Here is a 17910-nt window from a genome sequence, read left to right on the forward strand (position 1 = left end):
TAGCTCAGTTCTTTATGTAGCTGCTTCAACAAAGCTGTCAGCCTCAGGTTGCTGGAGTTCGAACCTCACACCTCTCCCGCTGGCCAAAAGTGCCCTGAAGGCATTCAAGGAAAAAAAAAAAAAAAAGAAAAATCCTTAAAAAAAAATAAAGAAAGAAAAAAGAAAAAAAGAAAAAAAAGAAAAGAAAAAATCTGAGCTTGAGAGAAGCCCAGTAACTTGTCAGGGCTTCACAGCCAGTAAGAGATGATTCCAGACAGCAGTAACAGGCAGAGCCCTGGACTGGCAGCCAGGAGGTCTGTGCAGAACAGCTGGTGATGATAACATACAAAGAACACAATCGTGAATGCCGAGTAAGTCCTAGCTAGTGTTCTTCCTGCCCTGAATGAATTATTTCTTTAAATCATCACAGCACACAGAGCAAGAAACTATGACCGCCTCCATTTTCACCAGCAGACTGAGTTTTAGACAGATTTACTCAGTTGTCTCAGGTCACACAGCCAACAAATGCCAAGGCCTGCCCTGCAATTCACATGCACACCCTTGAAACTGAACTTCATGTGGCTATGTGGGGTAGAAATTAAGACCAATAGACGATGCTGAGAGGAAGAGGAAATGAAGGGTGGTAAAACTGGAGGTCACCCCATGAGGCTTGGGGTGACAGGCAGTAGAAGAAATAATCTAATTGCAGCCTTCCTTCCCTGAGCCTGGAGGACACCACCCCAGCCTGTGTGGCCTTGAGCCAGGGTTTGGTGCTCAGGCCTGCATATCCCCCAGGGAGATGGTCCCCGCCTGACAACACATCACCCATTCTATCCCCTGGCCTGAAACCAGAGGGGTCCCAGATCAGAGCTGGCCTCTCCCAGCCCCTGCCTTGTGCCTGCCGCAGGACTGTGTGAGAACTCCTACATCATCCCCCTCCGGAAAGAGTGACCAAGGGGGATCCTTGGAAGCATCAAAGGCACTTGTTTTGGGAAACCCCAGACTCTCCAAACCATAAGGTTTCCTCTGGGTCATTTCACAGGTAGGACAACTGAGCACCAGAGAGGGGAAAAATTTTACTCTAGGTCCCACCAGGAGTCAGCAGCAAACCTGCCCCCCCTTAACAGAAGCCACATGTGCCCCATCCTCCCTGGCCCTTTGTGACAGAAGGAAGTTAGGAAGGCAGAACAGGTTTTGGACCACAGCAGTTTAAGAGGATTATCAGATAGGTGGGTATGGCAGCTGACAGGCAGGACTGTGCCCAGGATGCTGGTGTCAGCTCACTTGCCATACCCCAGCCAAGCGAAGACACATTCATTCATTCATTCACCTGAGGACCTACTGTGTGTGGGTTCTGAATCAGGCTCTAACCACCCAGAGAAGAAAAAACCAGGCCTCATCTGCATGGAGAAAAGAGAAACATGGAAACAAACAATTACAACAGCATCTTGGAGCATAGATCAGGGATGGAAGACAGTTTCAGGTAGCAGAATCTGAACCGAGTGCATGGAAAGGTGACATCGAGCTTGTTTTGACCAGGGTCTGTAAACCACCCCAGGTGTTCCTCTATAGCCTCATGTTGGGTTTTCCTCATGTTGGCTGTGAAGCCCTGATGTATGCTGGACCCCTCCTCTGTGCCCAGGTCTTGCTAACCCTGTGAAGGTCAGAATTAAGCTATAGTCACAGAATACTGCTTTTCTCTGGCAGAATCCTAGAATCCATTCCATCAGTGGCAGGTTGAGTGGGTGTGATAGTGACGGGTGTGGATGGCTGAGACTGCCTAAGGAGGAGCTCCAGGAGCAATCCCACAGGAGCTTGGACAGTGATGTTCTGAGTTACAGGGCAGCTGTAGAGTTGGAGTGGACGTTAGTAGGTCATTGCTAGGTTATATCTCCACCGAGGAGCTATTTGGGGACAGCAAAGGACTAGAGTGGAAACAAATAGGGGGAAAGCTGCAAGAAAAAGAACTTGATTCATCGGGAGAAAAGCCTTCCTAACCCTCGGGCAGTGGATGAACTGTTTCTTCTAGGTTGCCCCCTGTGGCCATAATCAAGTCTCCACCAAGAATTTGGCTGAGGGAATTTGATCCTGGCAGGAAGCTGGAGGAGAGAAGGTCTTGAAGACTCAGGAAGAATGGTACACATGGTGCTGACGCCTCCCTCCCCTTCCTGCTCATCTGAGATAAGGAACCAGGTGCCTCAGAGGGAGACAGAGCTGGTTTGGGATGAGGCAGGGAAAGAGGACAACACTGCTGCACCCTCAGGGTTCAAGCACCTGACCCTGGGTCCAGGAACCTCATCAAATCCCAACCCCCCAGTACCCAGCCCTGGGGCATGCCAGGCTGAGCTAATTGCTACCTAGTACCCTCCTCCCCTGCTCCTGACTCATCTCGGACAAAGAAAAAACTCTAGCATCCTGCTCTGGTCTGTAACCTGTGGCACTGGGCTCAGCAAGTGGCTACAGGACTCATGGGCCAGAGAGCCAAGTATCCTAAGGCAAGAAGCCCCTTCCCTCCCGTCTCCATTCCATGGAAATAAGTGGGCCTGAGATTCTACTGGCTGTGTAGATTGCAGTCTTGACCACGGACAAGGCACACAGGGCTCCTGCCTGTTCCCAGACTAAACAGAGGCCACCTCCGCGCAAAGGCCAGGGCCTGCCACGGCATGTGCCTCCCAGGAACTACTGGGCGAAGGCATCAATTCCCAGCACTGTTGTGCCAGCTTTCTACCACACAGGAGTGCTTTTGAACCCAGGTCCTGTGTGTCACACAGCGGTGGATGAAGGAGCAGCAGAGCCTGGGACATTCAGGCCAGCCACTCTGTGAGTGCCTGCCTGCTCCAAATCACCATGCAAGATGAGACTTCCAGGTCAAGCCAAGTCTTTTCCATGAATCTCGTGTGGCACCCTCCCAGAGGACTCACAGTGGAGGCCACATAGGAAGCTGTTGCAGATCGGACAAAACACAGCTCCCTGTGCAGCTGGTGTCTATCTCTGTGCCATACCAACACTTCAGGGGTGGAAGACAACGACAGTCACTCTCTTGCTTCAGACCTGCAATTTGGGCAGAGCTGAGCAAAGATAGCTTCATGTGGTATCAGCTGGGGCAGCCTGCACGTTGAAGGATCTGCTTGCAAGCTGCCCACTCCCATCACTGCCGGATGGCACTGCCAGTCAGCTGGAAGCCCAGCAGGCAGAGGTGGGAGGCCTACTTCTCCACAGGTGCTTCTTCATGTCGTGGTGGCTGCTTTCCAAGAGCACGCACTCAAAGGAGCCAGGAAGAAGCTATCAACATTAATGAGTTAGCCCTTGGAAGTCACAAGTGTTGTTCTGTCTTTCTACAAGTCTTCCAGATTCTGGGGACAGCCCCATACATCCCATTTATCAGTGACAGGAGTACCAACGTCATACTATAAGATGGGGAGAGAGATTATTGCAACCATCTTTAGAAACTACAATCTGCTGCCACGCTCTCTTATCTAAAAGATTGACAGCTCTGGGTTCTTTAAAAAGCTAAATATGGGACTGGGGAAATAGCTCAGCACTCTAAGCACCTGCTTGGCAAGCACAAGGACCCAGGTTTGATCCCCCATACTGCATGCCATGCCGACCCCGCCCCAGTTGCACCTGGCTGGTGAGACTAGGTGTGGTGGCACACACCTGTAATTCCAGCACTGGGGAGGCTGAGACAGGAGGATCACTATGAATCCAAGCTGTGTATTTAGTGAGATCCTGTGCCAAATAAATAAATAAAATAAAAAGATTTTTTTTTAAAGCTAAACATCTTGCCCAGACCTTTCCAGACCTTAGCTTGGCTGAGCTATAGTCATAATAACCATGAACCAAGCTCATAGTGTATGTTAGAGTTCAAAATTTTGTGGTCTGTAACTCTTGTGGGACTGAACATGGAGGCATCATGGCCTAGAGCTCCACAGAAGCAGACCCAAAAGTGGCATTCCCTGCTTCCCCTTCATAAGGCCATATGATCCCGTACCTCAGTTTCCTCATCTAAGTTGGGGTAACCATAATATATACTTTAAGCGGTTAATGAAGATTACAAAAGCTAATTTTTAAAAAATATTTAGAAAAATGCTTCATTTGTAGGAAGTTTTATTGAACACAAACCCTGTTCCATGGTTCAGCCCACAATTACTAAGTACTTGCTGTGTGCTTGGCTCTAGGTGAACCAGAGGCAAGAGCCCCACAGCTGGGAGCGGGCATGTAATGACACTTCCTCAGTGTTCCTCAGCTTCACACAGTGGTCCTATCAATGTACATCTCTAGCACTGGGGAGGTAGCTCAGTGGCACACAGCCTGCCAGGCAAGTATGAATTCATGAGTGCAATTCCCAGTACCAAAAAAAAAGAAAAAATTTTAAAAAGACAGTATGTCTCTCTTAGATTCTTTTTATGATGTGACACTGATATATTTTCAGCTGGAGATGCAGCACTTTTCCTCTTCCTGAATCTGGGCAGACCTCTGTAGCAGCTTAGATGAGTAAAATATGGTAGAGTTGACAGCATGTGACTTCTGAAGCCATGCTGAAAAGCCATCACAGCATCTGCCTTGTGCTCTTAGATCACTCCCCGGGGGAAGCCATGCCCCATTGCCAGGACACTCATGCAGCCCCAGGGAGAGAGCAGCCTGCATAGAGTGCCCCTCACCAACCATGGGAGCAAGCGCCTTGGAAGCCCCCCACCTTCCAAGGGACTGGGTCCCTGTCCCGGTCAAGGCTCCAGGCAAGGGCAGCCCCAGCTGCCATATACCCACGTGAGGAATTCTAAGCATAAACTGGCCAGCTGAGTGCCAACTCCTGGCCCATAGAAACCAGGAAAAAGTCAAACGAGTTAAGAAAATCGGTGAAATAGGGAAAGGCGACTGAAACATCAGCTCTCTCGTCCATAGCACCCTCACTATAGAAATATTTTATAATACTCCTTCAGTGTCCTGAAATTAAATCAGTGCGCATCACTGGCTTCCATCCTCCACTTTTAAAATTATGTCCCAGCTGTAATGTTAAATAGGAGGACATCAGTATTTAGCTAGATGTACTTTGAGTGTAAATGCTTATTAAAGCTTGACCAGAAGACATGACGAAATGGTCAGATGCTGTCCTGTATGAAGCCATCAGCTACTAAGGTGGACTCACTCCTGTGGGCTATGTTGGAGACTTAGCCACTCACAAGAAACATTACCATTTGTGATACTACTTTCTGCAAACCAAATAGGAAGCTTGGAGGGCTGGCCAGTTAGCTCAGCAGATTAAAGCGCGTGCTTAGGCAGATGCAGGGGCCAGGATTTGATCCCCACCTGCCATGCTGGCCCCACCCCCGGGGCACACTGAGACCACAATTGAGACTGGGAGTGGTGGTGTGCCCCTCTGATCCCAGTGCTTGGGAGGCTGAAAACAGGAGGATCACTACAAGTCTGATCTACATAGTGAGACCCTGTAGACCCCGTACTAAATACAAAAATAAATAAATAGGAAGCTTGGGTTGGGAAAGTTTTGAGTGATGTAAAATATACTCTTCAACTTACATAATAGTGCATTCTTGTGGATTCACAATATTGCAAAACTCAATGGACATAATGCATGTCAAACTGAGTTGGATCAGGGCTCAGACAATAAATAGATTTTTTTTTTTTTGTCTGAGTTTCCATCACTGGTCTTTCTTCTTCATTGCAACAATGAAACAGTTTATAAAAATATCCAAAAAGCGCCTAGGACAGGATCATCTCTAGAACCACCCCAGTGAAAATGACTCTTTGTCAGAAGGGTTATACTTTAGCTCTTTGAGAGCAAGACCCTGTCTCTCTCCTGTGCTTCACATAGGGAGGACAGCATGTGCAAAGGCCCTGAACGAGGAGAGGTTCAATGGGCCAAGGAGCCGCTAGGTGGCTAGTGCAATTCAAAAGGCTGAGTCAGGGAAGAGGAAGAGCAGACTCAGGACACCAAAGGGCCCAGTCACGAAGGGCTCCTGGGTCATTCTCAGGACCTCCACTCTGCTGAGGAAGACTGGAGCCAAGGGGGAGTAGAGAGAAGTGAGGTGACCTTAGATTTTAATAGGTTCCTCTTGCTGTCTGACTTTCATATTACAGATCTCCTCCATTTGGCTGGCAACTGTATATTTCATGATTGTCAGGTCCCTGGCTCTCAGCGTCACACCCGACACCTAAATGAATGAGCGTAAACAGATGGAGAAAAAAAATGTTTGGGCTGAGGCCAGATTCACCACCCTCCTCTCCCATTCAGTTCAAGACTCGGCCTCAGTGCCACCCTCAAAGAAGCCTAGCTGGCCACCTTCACACACCAGGCCTCTCTGTCATGTGTCCTTCTTGACAGTTGGTCACAAGTAGGCTCATCCATTTGGATGTCACCCTGGCTATATCTGAACATAACAGACAGAGAGTATCTCTGGGACAGGCAGCGGTTCTCACCATCACTCCAGGGACATCGTTATTCCTATTCTGCAAAGAGAAAACTGAGAAACAGAAGGCAAGGTGAAGGTAGCCCAGCCTGTAGATGGCCAAACCAGGATGAGTGCCCCAGAGGTCCTGCTCATAAGCACTGGGCACACGGCCTCCCCCAGTGAAAAGGGACAAAGACACATGGTCCATCTTCAGCACTGGATTATGCGCTGTGGACTGCCTCATTCATGAAATTTATTTTTAACTGCAAGATCAATTTTCTTGTCACTCTCTTAGTCACTCACAGACATGCATAGACTGGCCAAAAAATGGAGGCATCTGGCTCTCATGCTCCTGCCTGACGTAGTAGCACAGCTGACACCCTGGCTTTGCTTCAGCTTTCATACACATGTCCTTTCCTGATCCATGTAAAAACCATCATAGAGGGCTTTTTTTTTTTTTTTTTTTTTTGCATTTTTGTACTTTTTGCTAATGACTTTACTGTTTTGAATGGCACAGTGCTGAAGTGCTATTTAGTGTTCCTGAGTGCAAGCAGGATGTTCTGCCTTACAGAGAAAATAGATGCATGAGATAAACTTTGTTCAGGCATGAATTACAGTGCTATCGACAAAATGAGCTCAGTGTTAATAAAACAGCAACATAAATTAACTAAGGTGTCTTTAAACAAAATTACACATAAAACAAAGTAGGAGATGGGTGATTAAATCGTGGCCAGAGGTTCCCAAGACCCTAACCCTGTATCTTCCTCACCAGCAATAGTCCAGGACTTGCTAATTTGGCATTTGCAGGAATTTTATAGTGCAGGACTGCAGTGAATCACAAGGATCAGGGGGGTATGCAATAAGAGTGGCCAGGAAGGGCTCAGCTGGCAGGATGAAGTGTGGGGAGGGTAACAAGCCCCAGGAGATGAGAGCCTGCCAAGGACTTAGCTTCATCCTGCTGCCCGCATCCTGTCTCTCCTTGCTCAGGCGTCAGAGTCACCAAGGTGGACTGGCAGCAGAGAAGCAATGGAGCTGCCCACCGAACCCAGGAATACTCCTGCAGTGAGCTGGTGGTTCGCAGGGGCCAGCTGTTTAGCATCAGTCTGCACCTGACTGGAGCGCTGGACAGAGAGGAGTCCCTTACCCTCACTGTGGAGACAGGTAACGGGAACAGGTGGAGATATGTTTGTGACCAGTGACTTTGTAACTTGCCACTGAATGGGCAGCTCAGGGTTGAGGAGAAATAAGTTCCCCTGGTAGATTGAGCCTTGAGCCATGGGGGCTTCTGCAAACAGCTTCCTGGGAACCTTGGAAGGTGCTGCTTGCAGACAGTGTGGTGGGTGATCTCTCTGGAGCCCTGTGCATGCCATAGAGCTCTGCAGGGTGTGGGAAATTATTGGGTGTTCCTGGACCCAAGCTCTTCCTTCCTTCCTGGCCAGATATAAGGCAGACTTTGTGTCTGAAAGGGCGCTGTCATGTTCCCTTAGCCCAGGAAGTGGTGGGGGGTCCAGGCAACTAAGATATTCCTCTTGGCCACTGACCTTGTTGTGATCATTCAGGCCCTTCCCCACCCATCTGCAGCATTTCAGGGAGTGAGGTCTGGACTCCTGACCCTGTGACTTCTCTACTTCTCCAAAGCTGGGTTCCCTATGCAGGTCACCCAACGCCCTCTCCTTCTGCCAGGATCCCAAGCTTCCGAGACCCTCCACACCAAAGCTGTGTTCCAGACCGCAGAGCTGGAGGTGGGAGATGTCTGGACAGCAGCAAAGGAGGCACAGACAGGCAGCACCGTGACTGTCAGCCTCGCCAGCCCTCCAGATGCTGTCATTGGCCGATACTTGCTGAGCGCGAGGGCCTCCTCCCGCCGCAAACACAGTGACCGGAAGCTGGGCGAGTTTGTCCTGCTTTTCAATCCATGGTGCCCAGGTAGGAGCTGCCAAGCCCAAGGCAGAGGGTCTCCTGACAGCTTTCCTCAGAGGTCAACCTGTCCCTGAGGAACTATAGGAGGCAGCTTAAAGGGCAAGGAGGTAAATGCCAAGAGCTTGGCATGGGTAGCAGCAAGCACTGGGCAGAGGAATAGCCTAGCCTGTGCCTAAGGGGCAGGAAGATAATGAGTTTTGGTATCCGGCCAGTGGGCGGGGAGGGGTTCTGATACACAAGAGAAACCCAGGAGTGGCTAAAAGCCAAGGATTTGGACTCATTTGCTCCAGCACTGCTAAGTCACTTCTCCATGAGTCTCCAGTTCCACACCTGTAACATGGGAATAATAAATAACATCCAGTTCTTGGATCTGGTAGGAATTCATACAGCTAATGCTATAAGGTACAAGGTTCATCACAAAGGTAAAGGACACCAAGATCAGTATTTGTTTCCCTGTTCAAGAAATATGAGTCTGCCATCGGCATCAAGGTGGGCCACCCAGTGTGCCAGGTAAAGTCCTCCATCTTGGGCTCAGCAGGGGTTGGTCCCTGCACCCAGGAGGTCTGGGCTTGGCAGAGAGGGAACGAGGGAGGGAAGAAGGGAGGGGGCCTGACCCAATCAGTATCCAGGAACCGTCTGTCTTTTTTTCCCATAATTTTATTTCCATAATTTTATTGAAAAATAAATAGCAATGGGGCAGTTTCAAATCAAATTGGTATGACAGTTCCAACAATTAACACATTGCATACTGCCTTCCTAGTGGTTATTTGTTGTACAAGATGCAGACATGATATCCTATTTACAAACACAATTAGAACAAATCCCTCTATTCCTTGAATTAAGAGAATGTAGCTATATATCTATCCTAAACCATTTTGAATACACAGATACAAAATGGTCATTCATCTATATCCCCTTTTCTTGTTTAGTTCCATTATTTAAATATTATAGGTGTGTGAACTCAGCAAAATATTCCAAAATAGTCCAGTAGTCCATAATAGTACTGGGTCTTCCATTTGACTGGCAATGTCAGAAGTTGTTGACCTGAGTCCCCTACAGCTCAACATAACAAGATGGCTTTATTTCTTGTACTTTGTTTTTATACTTTTCTGTTGGATGGTTCAGACCAAGATAAAGCACAAATTATGTAACACGAATTGTAGCTTTTGGATCTGATAAGGTCAATCAAATAACCTCAGGATTTATCCTGAGACCTTGTACCTCAGAATGTAGATCCTTTGTCAGTGTCAGCCATGTGGATGAGTCACAGCCATTGCTTGGCCAATTTGCTGTCTGTGAAAGCCTAAGAGAATGTGACTCTCCATGTGACTCTCCTTAGGCGCACTCTACATCATTGATCACTTTCCTCTTTGGCCCCATAATCTCCTTGGTCAGAAAATTTGAGACACAACTGAGTTACATGACGTTACAGTACAAGTTCTTATATGTCCTGAGTTTTAATTGACCTTGGAAGGCTAGGGCTAAAATGTTGGCTTTCCTTGCAGTCCTCCTTTTAGAGAAATTAGAGAAATTTTTGGTCCACAAACTTAGGTTTTTAACCCTCCAGAAGAGAAGCTTATTGTTATTACCATATAGCCTAGGCTGTTGAGCTTAACCTCACTATTTGTCTGAGTACTTTATGAAAAAATACTTGTTCCATATTGAACCATCTGTCTTGCTCCAGCCCATCATGGGCCTAATGACTCCTTTTCAGAGGATGATGTATTTCTGGCCTCAGAGGAGGAGAGACAGGAGTACGTGCTCAACGACAGCGGCATCATCTTCCGCGGCGTGGAGAAGCACATCAGAGCACAAGGCTGGAACTACGGGCAGGTCTTCAGGGGCACAGTCAGATGGGGCATGAGCTGAGGTGTGGGAAAGGCCAATCTGGAAGCCCAGCTGGGTGCTCACTTCCTCCCAGGAGGGAAAAGATGAGCTAATCCATTCATCTACACAGCAGATACTTTCACTGACACATTCATCTGCTATTCATTGTGTGATGGCCTATACTGGGTCCTTGAAAAGGAGTGATACTTAGGATCTGATCTGGGAATAAAAGAGGTCAGCTCTGTATGAAAGGATAAATAGCTCCAATCAGTGATTCTGAAACCCAAGTGTGTGTCAGAATCCAAGAGGGAACTGTAAAACACAGGGGGTTTAGATTTCCCTGTGTTTTAGGGAATCTATGTGCCTCCCCTCCCGACTGCTAATTGAGCAGGTGTGGGGCCAGGCTGAGAATCTGCTATTTACCAAGCTCTGAGCTGATGCTCATGCTGCTAGGACCAGCCTCTGAGAGCCATTGGCCTAGAGAAATACTGTCCTCTCTCAATAGCCACAGGCAACCCATTTCAGAATCCCTTTGGGTACCAGATTTTGCAGTTGCTGTGTCTCTTCCTCTTATATCTTTAAGTCATCTCTAGATTACTTACAAAATGGGAATGCTACTTAAGTACTTGCTAACCTGCATTGTTCAGTGAATAATGACAAGGAAACTCTGTATACATTCAATAGAGGTAATGTTTTTTTTTCCAAAGTTGGTTGAATTCCTGGATACAGAAGCTAAGGCCACAGAGTTCATGCATGTGGAGGGCTGACTATCGTTGCAGGGCCCAGTGCAGTGGAGGGAGGAAAATGAGAACAGTAGGGTGAGAGCAAAGCAGCACAGAGAGGGCAAAAGGAATCTCTATCTTGAAACTTAGGAAGGTCTCCTGATATCAGGATGAGGACCCCAAATTGGGGCATGATCTGGACAGGCAGGGGAAAGAGCAGACAGAGCAGTGGGAGGTAGGAAGTACAGGAGTCCAGAGTCATCAGGATTCTGCCGGCTGGGCTCCAGTCCCCTTCCCCCCACAAGAAGGCAGGACAAACAGGTTAAATGCTTGACTGTGGCCAAAGAGTCCTACACTGCTGCAGGCTGGAGGCAAATGCTTTTGTGGCTCAGGGGCTGAGTGAGGGTGCTGCAAGGAGAAGCCTACTAGGAGTAAGGCTGCCTGGCACCTGCCCCTTGTGGCCAAGGGAGAAGTCAGCCTTGGGCTGCCCAAACTTTCCTAACTTTCAGAGAATAGAAATCTAAATGTGTATGAGAAATCCCTCCAATTGTAAGTGTTACCAGCTAACCCCCAAAATATTGAAACCATCTTGTAGACCAAAGGAGCTAATTCCTGAGGCCAGTGCAGCTCAAGAGCCACCAGGTTTCTGATGTCATAGGGCATGGGAGGAGCCATGGAGGTCATTGAACAGGGAAGGGACATGACTAAGTCTGAGCTTCCAGTCGACCTGGTATTGCTTAGGGAAGGATCTTTGGTGCTTGGGGGGAGTGGTCTGCGATGTCCCTGGGGGCAGGTGGGGCAAATTCCCATGCAGACCCCCGTGACTGACTGGCAGGGCTGTGGAAGGGCCTAGAAAGTGCATAAGGTTCCAGACTCTGAGTATAGCCTCTCTGGGGAGCAGTTTGAGGAAGACATCCTGAACATCTGCCTCTCCATCCTGGACCGAAGCCCCAGTCACCAAGACAACCCAGCCACTGACGTGTCCCGCCGCCACGACCCTGTCTATGTCACAAGGGTGATTAGCGCCATGGTGAGTAGCCCTCGCTTTCCCTTGCAGGATACATACTCCTTCAAGAACCCCAGACCAACTCCAGGGCCCAGCTGGGGATTTTTCTCATCCCCTTGTTTCTGTTCTCCATTGCTGCATAACCAACCACCCCCAACTCAGGGCATAAAGCATCCTGGGTGATGACTACAATTCTCAAAGTCAGGAATTTGAGCATGGCACCATGCAAATGGCTTGTCTCCGCCCCAAGATGCTTCTGCTGGAGGTGTTTCTCGGAGCCTGCAGGTGGCTGGGATGGCTTGGTGGGACTGTACATCTGGAGCCTTGGTTCTTGTGGTCAGCGGCTCCTGCCCCTGCCCAAGCTGTGTCTGCTGGAGCTGGGCTGTCCACAGTGGCTCCCTTGCCCTTGCACCAGCATCCTGGCCTGCGGCACACTGGAGCCTGACCAGACATCAAAACTTCTCTCTGCAGCCCTCCCTAACACTAGCATGGGCTTACTCGAGGGCAGCCTCATGCAGTGACTGTTTTAAGAAAAAAGGAGTGAAGTTTCCATCCTGCCAAGGCTGGTTTCTGGAACCTGGCCCAGTGTCCCTTCCAAAGTAATCAGGGGACAAAGCAGGCCTAGGCTGTTTCAGATTCAGGGCAGAGGCATGGGTCTTACCTGTCCCTAGGAGGAGAGCACAGCAGCACAGGACCACTGCTTATCATGGGCAAGCCCCATAACCTCTTTGAACTGAGGTTTTCTCATCTAATGAAAGAACCTACAAATAGGATCAAGAGCTAACCCAATATGCATAGAGTCCTTAGAATAGTGCCTGGGCCACAGTAAGCTCTTGGTAAATGTCAGCTGTCTCTGTAATTATTGTACCACTAAAAACCCCAAAATAGAGATCACTTAAAACAGGAAATACTCTAAAATTATACATGATTTTAAAGAACAGATTATCCAAATCAAAGATAATTGGAAATTTTAAGTAGTACCAAAAGTAGGAGTAGGTATTTTCTTTCTTCTGTGTGTGTGTGTGTGTGTGTGTGTGTGTGTGTGTGTGTGTGTGTGGTTGCTCAGGGGGAAGGCAGCCCAGCACTGGACCCTTGGCTCCTCCTTTAGGTGAACAGCAACAATGACCGGGGCGTGGTGCAAGGCCAGTGGCAGGGCAAGTATGGCGGTGGCACCAGCCCACTGCAGTGGAGAGGCAGTGTGGCCATTCTGCAGAAGTGGTTCAGGGGCAAGTACAAGCCCGTCAAGTACGGCCAGTGCTGGGTCTTCGCAGGAGTGATGTGCACAGGTATGGAAAAAGCTCCACTAGTCAGCCCACTCCCTCATTTGCATTCATTAACATATATTTGCATGCACTCCAATCAGTATGCCTTGTTGAGGACATAGTCTGGTTAATGATGGAAGAGACAAGAGTTCATTTACTTGATGTTTGATATTTTATTTGGCAGAAGAATCTGCCCCCTCCCTCTAGCTCAATGAGTGCTTTAGGTGGGCTCTGTGGCCTCTTGGACCTCAGGGCCCCTCAGAAAAACTTACATGGCTGTAAAAGTTTGCCAGATCTGAGCCCCTCTTGCAGTAAGGTCTCCAGAAGTTCCCTGAAACAGTGCTGAGGAGAGTATTGTGGAGAGAGCAGGAGTCCCACCCACTCTGACTCACTGAAGTACAGAAAGGGACTGGGATGCAGTGGGGGGCAGACCCTACCTGCCTCTAAGGGTCTGGGCCTCAGTCCTCAGGTGCTTGGGGATCCCCACACGAGTGGTGTCCAACTTCAACTCAGCCCATGACACTGACAGGAACTTGAGTGTGGACAAATATGTGGACTCCTTTGGGCGGACACTAGAGGACCTGACGGAAGACAGCATGTGGTGGGTCCTAGCTGAGGCCTGTCTAGCCCAGCTCCAAGCATTCACTTTCTTCTCTCCTCTCATACTGACATGTCTTTCCGATGGTGGGGCCTCCATCACCACCCAGCTTGACAGAGCTGACGGGTGCCCATCAAGATATTTTCCCAATGACAGTGATCTTCCTAAGAGGAGATCTGAGGCCAGCTGTAAAGATGCTGAATTAAGCAAATCAAAAACCGAGTTTCTCTCTGCTGCCTCCTTCCTGTGACCTTGTGTGACCTTTCCTCATCTCTTATCTTTATCTTGAGCACAGGAAGTTGAGAATAAACCAGGAGCCGCTTACTAAGGCCTGCAGAGTTCAGCATGATCTACACTCTACCTATATTCATGTTCACCATGCCCCAGAGACACTTGCATGCTTTCTACTTGTCAGACACGCGATACTTCCTTTGTCTCAGTAACTTTGCACGAGCTATTATTCCTTCTGCCTGGAACCCCACTCCCTTCACTCTTCCTCTGATTAATTCTTTCTCACTTAGGTCTTAGCTAAGGCATCACTTACATAGAGTAGATCTCCAGGAGTTACTCTCTGATCAAGCCCTTTATTCTTTTTTATTTTTTAATTTTATTTGTGTGTGTGTGTGTGTGTGTGTGTGTGTGTGGCCAGCTCAGCCCACGAGGGGGCGGGGCTGGCCGGCATGTGGTGCTGGGGGATCGAACCGCGGTCCCTGTGCTTTGCTTAGCTTAGCTTGTTCTAAGTAGGTTCTTTAGACCACTGAGCCATCTCACCAGCCCCAAGCCCCTTATTCTTCACAGCATTTATTGTCACTTGCATTTATTTTATTTATCTAATAACTTGTTCCCACCTGTCCCCTTTGTGAGACTGTAAGCTATTGCATGAGGAATTTCTGGAGACCTTACTGCAAGAACCTTCTGTCTTATTTAGGTGCATTTGTGGTACCCTGAGGAACAGGCCCTTTATATGTGTTTGCTCACAGAGGCCGCCTTGCCCATCTTTTCCCTGGCAGGAATTTCCACGTCTGGAACGAGAGCTGGTTTGCCCGGCAGGATCTGGGACCTTCTTACGATGGCTGGCAGGTTCTGGATGCCACCCCTCAGGAGGAGAGTGAAGGTAGGGCTCCCTGCGGGGTGCCAGACCCCTGTCTTCCCTCCCATGCTGCTCATGCCCACCTACCCCATGCAGGTGTGTTCCAGTGTGGCCCAGCCTCAGTCACTGCCATCCGCGAGGGTGACATCCACCTGGCCCATGATGGCCCCTTCGTGTTCTCAGAGGTGAATGCAGACTACATCACCTGGCTGTGGCATGAAGATGAGAACCAGGAGCGCGTGTACTCAGACACCAAGAAGATCGGGAGGTGCATCAGCACCAAGGCAGTGGGCAGCGACTCCCGCATGGACATTACCAACCTCTATAAGTACCCAGAAGGTAGGGGCTGGTGGCACCTTTTGTTAGCTTCCTGGAGACGGGCTGTGGGCTGCAGAGAGCCACTGTAGAGGGCGGCCCAGGGCCAGATCCTGTCCTGAGTACTAGGACAGTGACCAGCACTTCCACTCAGCACTGTCTCGGGCTGGAGCCAAGTGCCTTTATTTAAGCTAACATAATTGCTTCCTCTGTCTGCTAAGTCCCTCGAGTGTGTTAGATGATTTCCCTCGGATAATGACAGCAGCCTCATTTCCCTGACCACTCGCCATCTGGCAGGCTCCGTACTTAGTACATTCTCATACAACCCCGATGATCACTGCTAGTAATGCTCATGACGATCATCGCAGGTGCTGTCCACTGAACACCTAGGAAATGTGGCGGTAGGTACAGTCCAGAAGAACAGCAACAGCAGCTCCAGCCTGTCACCTGCCACAGCCTCGGCCCTGGCCACTTGTTTATGCTCGCTGATTTATAGAAGAGCCTGTGCAAAAACAGCACAGTTGTGCTTTCTTTCGTAGCAACCTCCATTCTTCCCATGGAAGAATGTGTCCCTAAGCAAGGACCTGATCTGATCCATGTATGCCCAGCCATTTCTGCTTGTGAAAGCAGTGCTAACCACTAATTAAGACTTCAAGTTCGGCCAGCCAAGTGGTACATGCCTATAACCCGAGCTACTTGGGAATCAGAGGCAGGATGATCACAAATTCAAGGCTAGCCTCAGCAAATTAGTGAAATCCTGTCTCAAACTAAAAAATGAAAAGGACTGAGGATGTAGCTCAGTGAATACCCCAGGGTTGAATAACCAGTACCAGGAAAAAAAAAAAAAAAGACTTCCTGGAGCAGGGTACTTGGTCTGCTCTCTCCACCTCCACTGCAGGTGCGGGAGAGGTCTCCATCTGACACCACCTTCAGGTCTCTTCTACTTGCTCAGGTAGCACTTAGCCTGATAGGACAGATGAGCAGACCTCCTACTAGAAATAAAATGTTAACTTCCTCTTCTGATCTTTGCTGGCCACCCCTTCTCTGTATTGACTCTTACAGTCACTCCCACACCTCCACACACAGTTCCCTCCTACCTGTCTCTAGGAACATGGCACTTAAGGGATGGTCAGTGATCTCCCCTCTTTATCCTCTTCTTTCTGTCCTGGCCTGGGCAATGTGTGGGTGGGGGTCTCCTCCACACCAGGACCTCTCTCACAGGTGCTCCAGGTTGGTGGTAGTCTCATTTTCTGAGACAGGTCTCACTCTGTAGCCCAGGCTGGCCTTGAACTCCCTATGTAGCCCAGGCTGGCCTCTGCTGAGAACTTCGAGGACTTACAATGAGTGTCTTTAAGGGCTTTGGTCCTGAGCTCTGGAGATACTTTGGGAGAAATCAGAATCTTGCTACATGAGGACAATGAATTTCTCATCGGCTTGTCAGAGAAGCCCAGAATCTACATCTGTATGTTAAATTTCCTCATTTGAGATTGTTGGCAACTGATTCAAAATGCATTTAAATAGAGAACCGAATGTAGGCAGATGCTGATTTCTGCCGTTGGGGGCCATAGAAATGTGTAGTAGTGATGACAGACTGGTGGCCTTGACCAGAGCAGTGGGCCAGGCATTGTGGAGGGTGCCTGTCACTGATGGGGTGCTGCTGTGCAGGGTCTCAGAAGGAGAGGCAGGTGTACCGCAAGGCCATGAGGAAGCTGCTCAGCGTGGAAGCCTGGGGGCAGAGGTCGAGGATCCACAGGGCCAACAGGCACAGCCTCAGGCGAAATGACCTCCTGGAGCCACCGCCCAAGCCCTGCATCACCGGCAAGTTCAAGGTCCTGGAGCCGCCCGTGCTGGGCCACGACCTGAAGCTGGCGCTGAACTTGGCCAACCTCACCTCCCAGGACCTGCAGGTCCAGGTCAACCTGAGCGGTGCCACCATTCTCTACACCCGCAAGCCAGTGGCAGAAATCTTGCATGAGTCCCACACAGTGAAGCTAGGCCCGCAAGAAGGTGAGAACTTGGTGGCTTGGTAGGGCCTTGCCAACCAGGTGAGAGCTGGGATGGGGCTAGGGGTCCTGAATCTGTGTTCATTTCCAGAGGGGAAAGGGACATTTTTGAGCTTTGTGCTCCATGGCTGGTCTCTTGTCCCCACTTTATGGATAAAAATACTAAACAATAATGATAGTAATAAAAGTCCACAGCCACTAGTGGTGAATTGGCCTGATGGTACAGTGACTTATTCCCAAATCATCCCAACTGATAAGAGTATTTATATTCCAAAGAACACATTTCACAGTGTATGACATATGCCTTGTGTTGTTTTCTAAAACCCAAAAATATCTTGGAGTCCATTCAGCTCAGGGGTGCTGCAGAGGGGAGAGAACCCATAAGATGTAGTTAGAAAGTGCTCTTGTGAGCCAGGCAGTCCCAAGAACAGCTGCAGGGCAGGTGCCAGTGGGAGCACCACTCCTTGGAGCCAGTCACACAGTCTGTGCGAGTCATGACAAGCCCCAGCCACAGGCAGCCAGCTGCAGGGGCACTCCTGACTGAGCTGGGGTTCGGAGCCAGAAGTGCTTGACCCGGGCATGCATGGTTGCAGCTGGCTCAGTGGCTTGACTGTGGGTGGTGGACCGACAGCGTGTGCCAGGACACTTAATGCACCTGACGGTACGTACATTTAGCTCAAACACGACCTTGGTTATCTTACCCCAAGGCCACTGAGTGGCTTTGGACTTTCTGAAGGTTTTTGTATAATTTTAATTGATCTTATTCCAATTGCTATATATA

General features: G+C 49.2%; 1 protein-coding gene across 1 annotated transcript in view; it reads left to right on the forward strand.

Moving 5' to 3' along the window:
• Positions 1-343: 343 nt before the first annotated feature.
• The window catches only part of Tgm6 (transglutaminase 6), a 27381-nt gene continuing 9814 nt past the window's right edge, over positions 344-17910 (forward strand). The window contains exons 1-10 of the mRNA XM_004634313.1: positions 344-350; positions 7374-7547; positions 8070-8312; positions 10021-10139; positions 11757-11885; positions 12970-13147; positions 13586-13724; positions 14732-14835; positions 14908-15150; positions 16792-17133. Of these exons, the coding sequence (XP_004634370.1) occupies positions 344-350; positions 7374-7547; positions 8070-8312; positions 10021-10139; positions 11757-11885; positions 12970-13147; positions 13586-13724; positions 14732-14835; positions 14908-15150; positions 16792-17133 (1678 nt within the window). The remainder of the gene's footprint in view (positions 351-7373; positions 7548-8069; positions 8313-10020; positions 10140-11756; positions 11886-12969; positions 13148-13585; positions 13725-14731; positions 14836-14907; positions 15151-16791; positions 17134-17910) is intronic.

This window comes from Octodon degus, unplaced genomic scaffold (genome assembly GCF_000260255.1).
Source record: "Octodon degus isolate 3935 unplaced genomic scaffold, OctDeg1.0 scaffold00060, whole genome shotgun sequence".
Lineage (NCBI taxonomy): Eukaryota > Metazoa > Chordata > Mammalia > Rodentia > Octodontidae > Octodon > Octodon degus.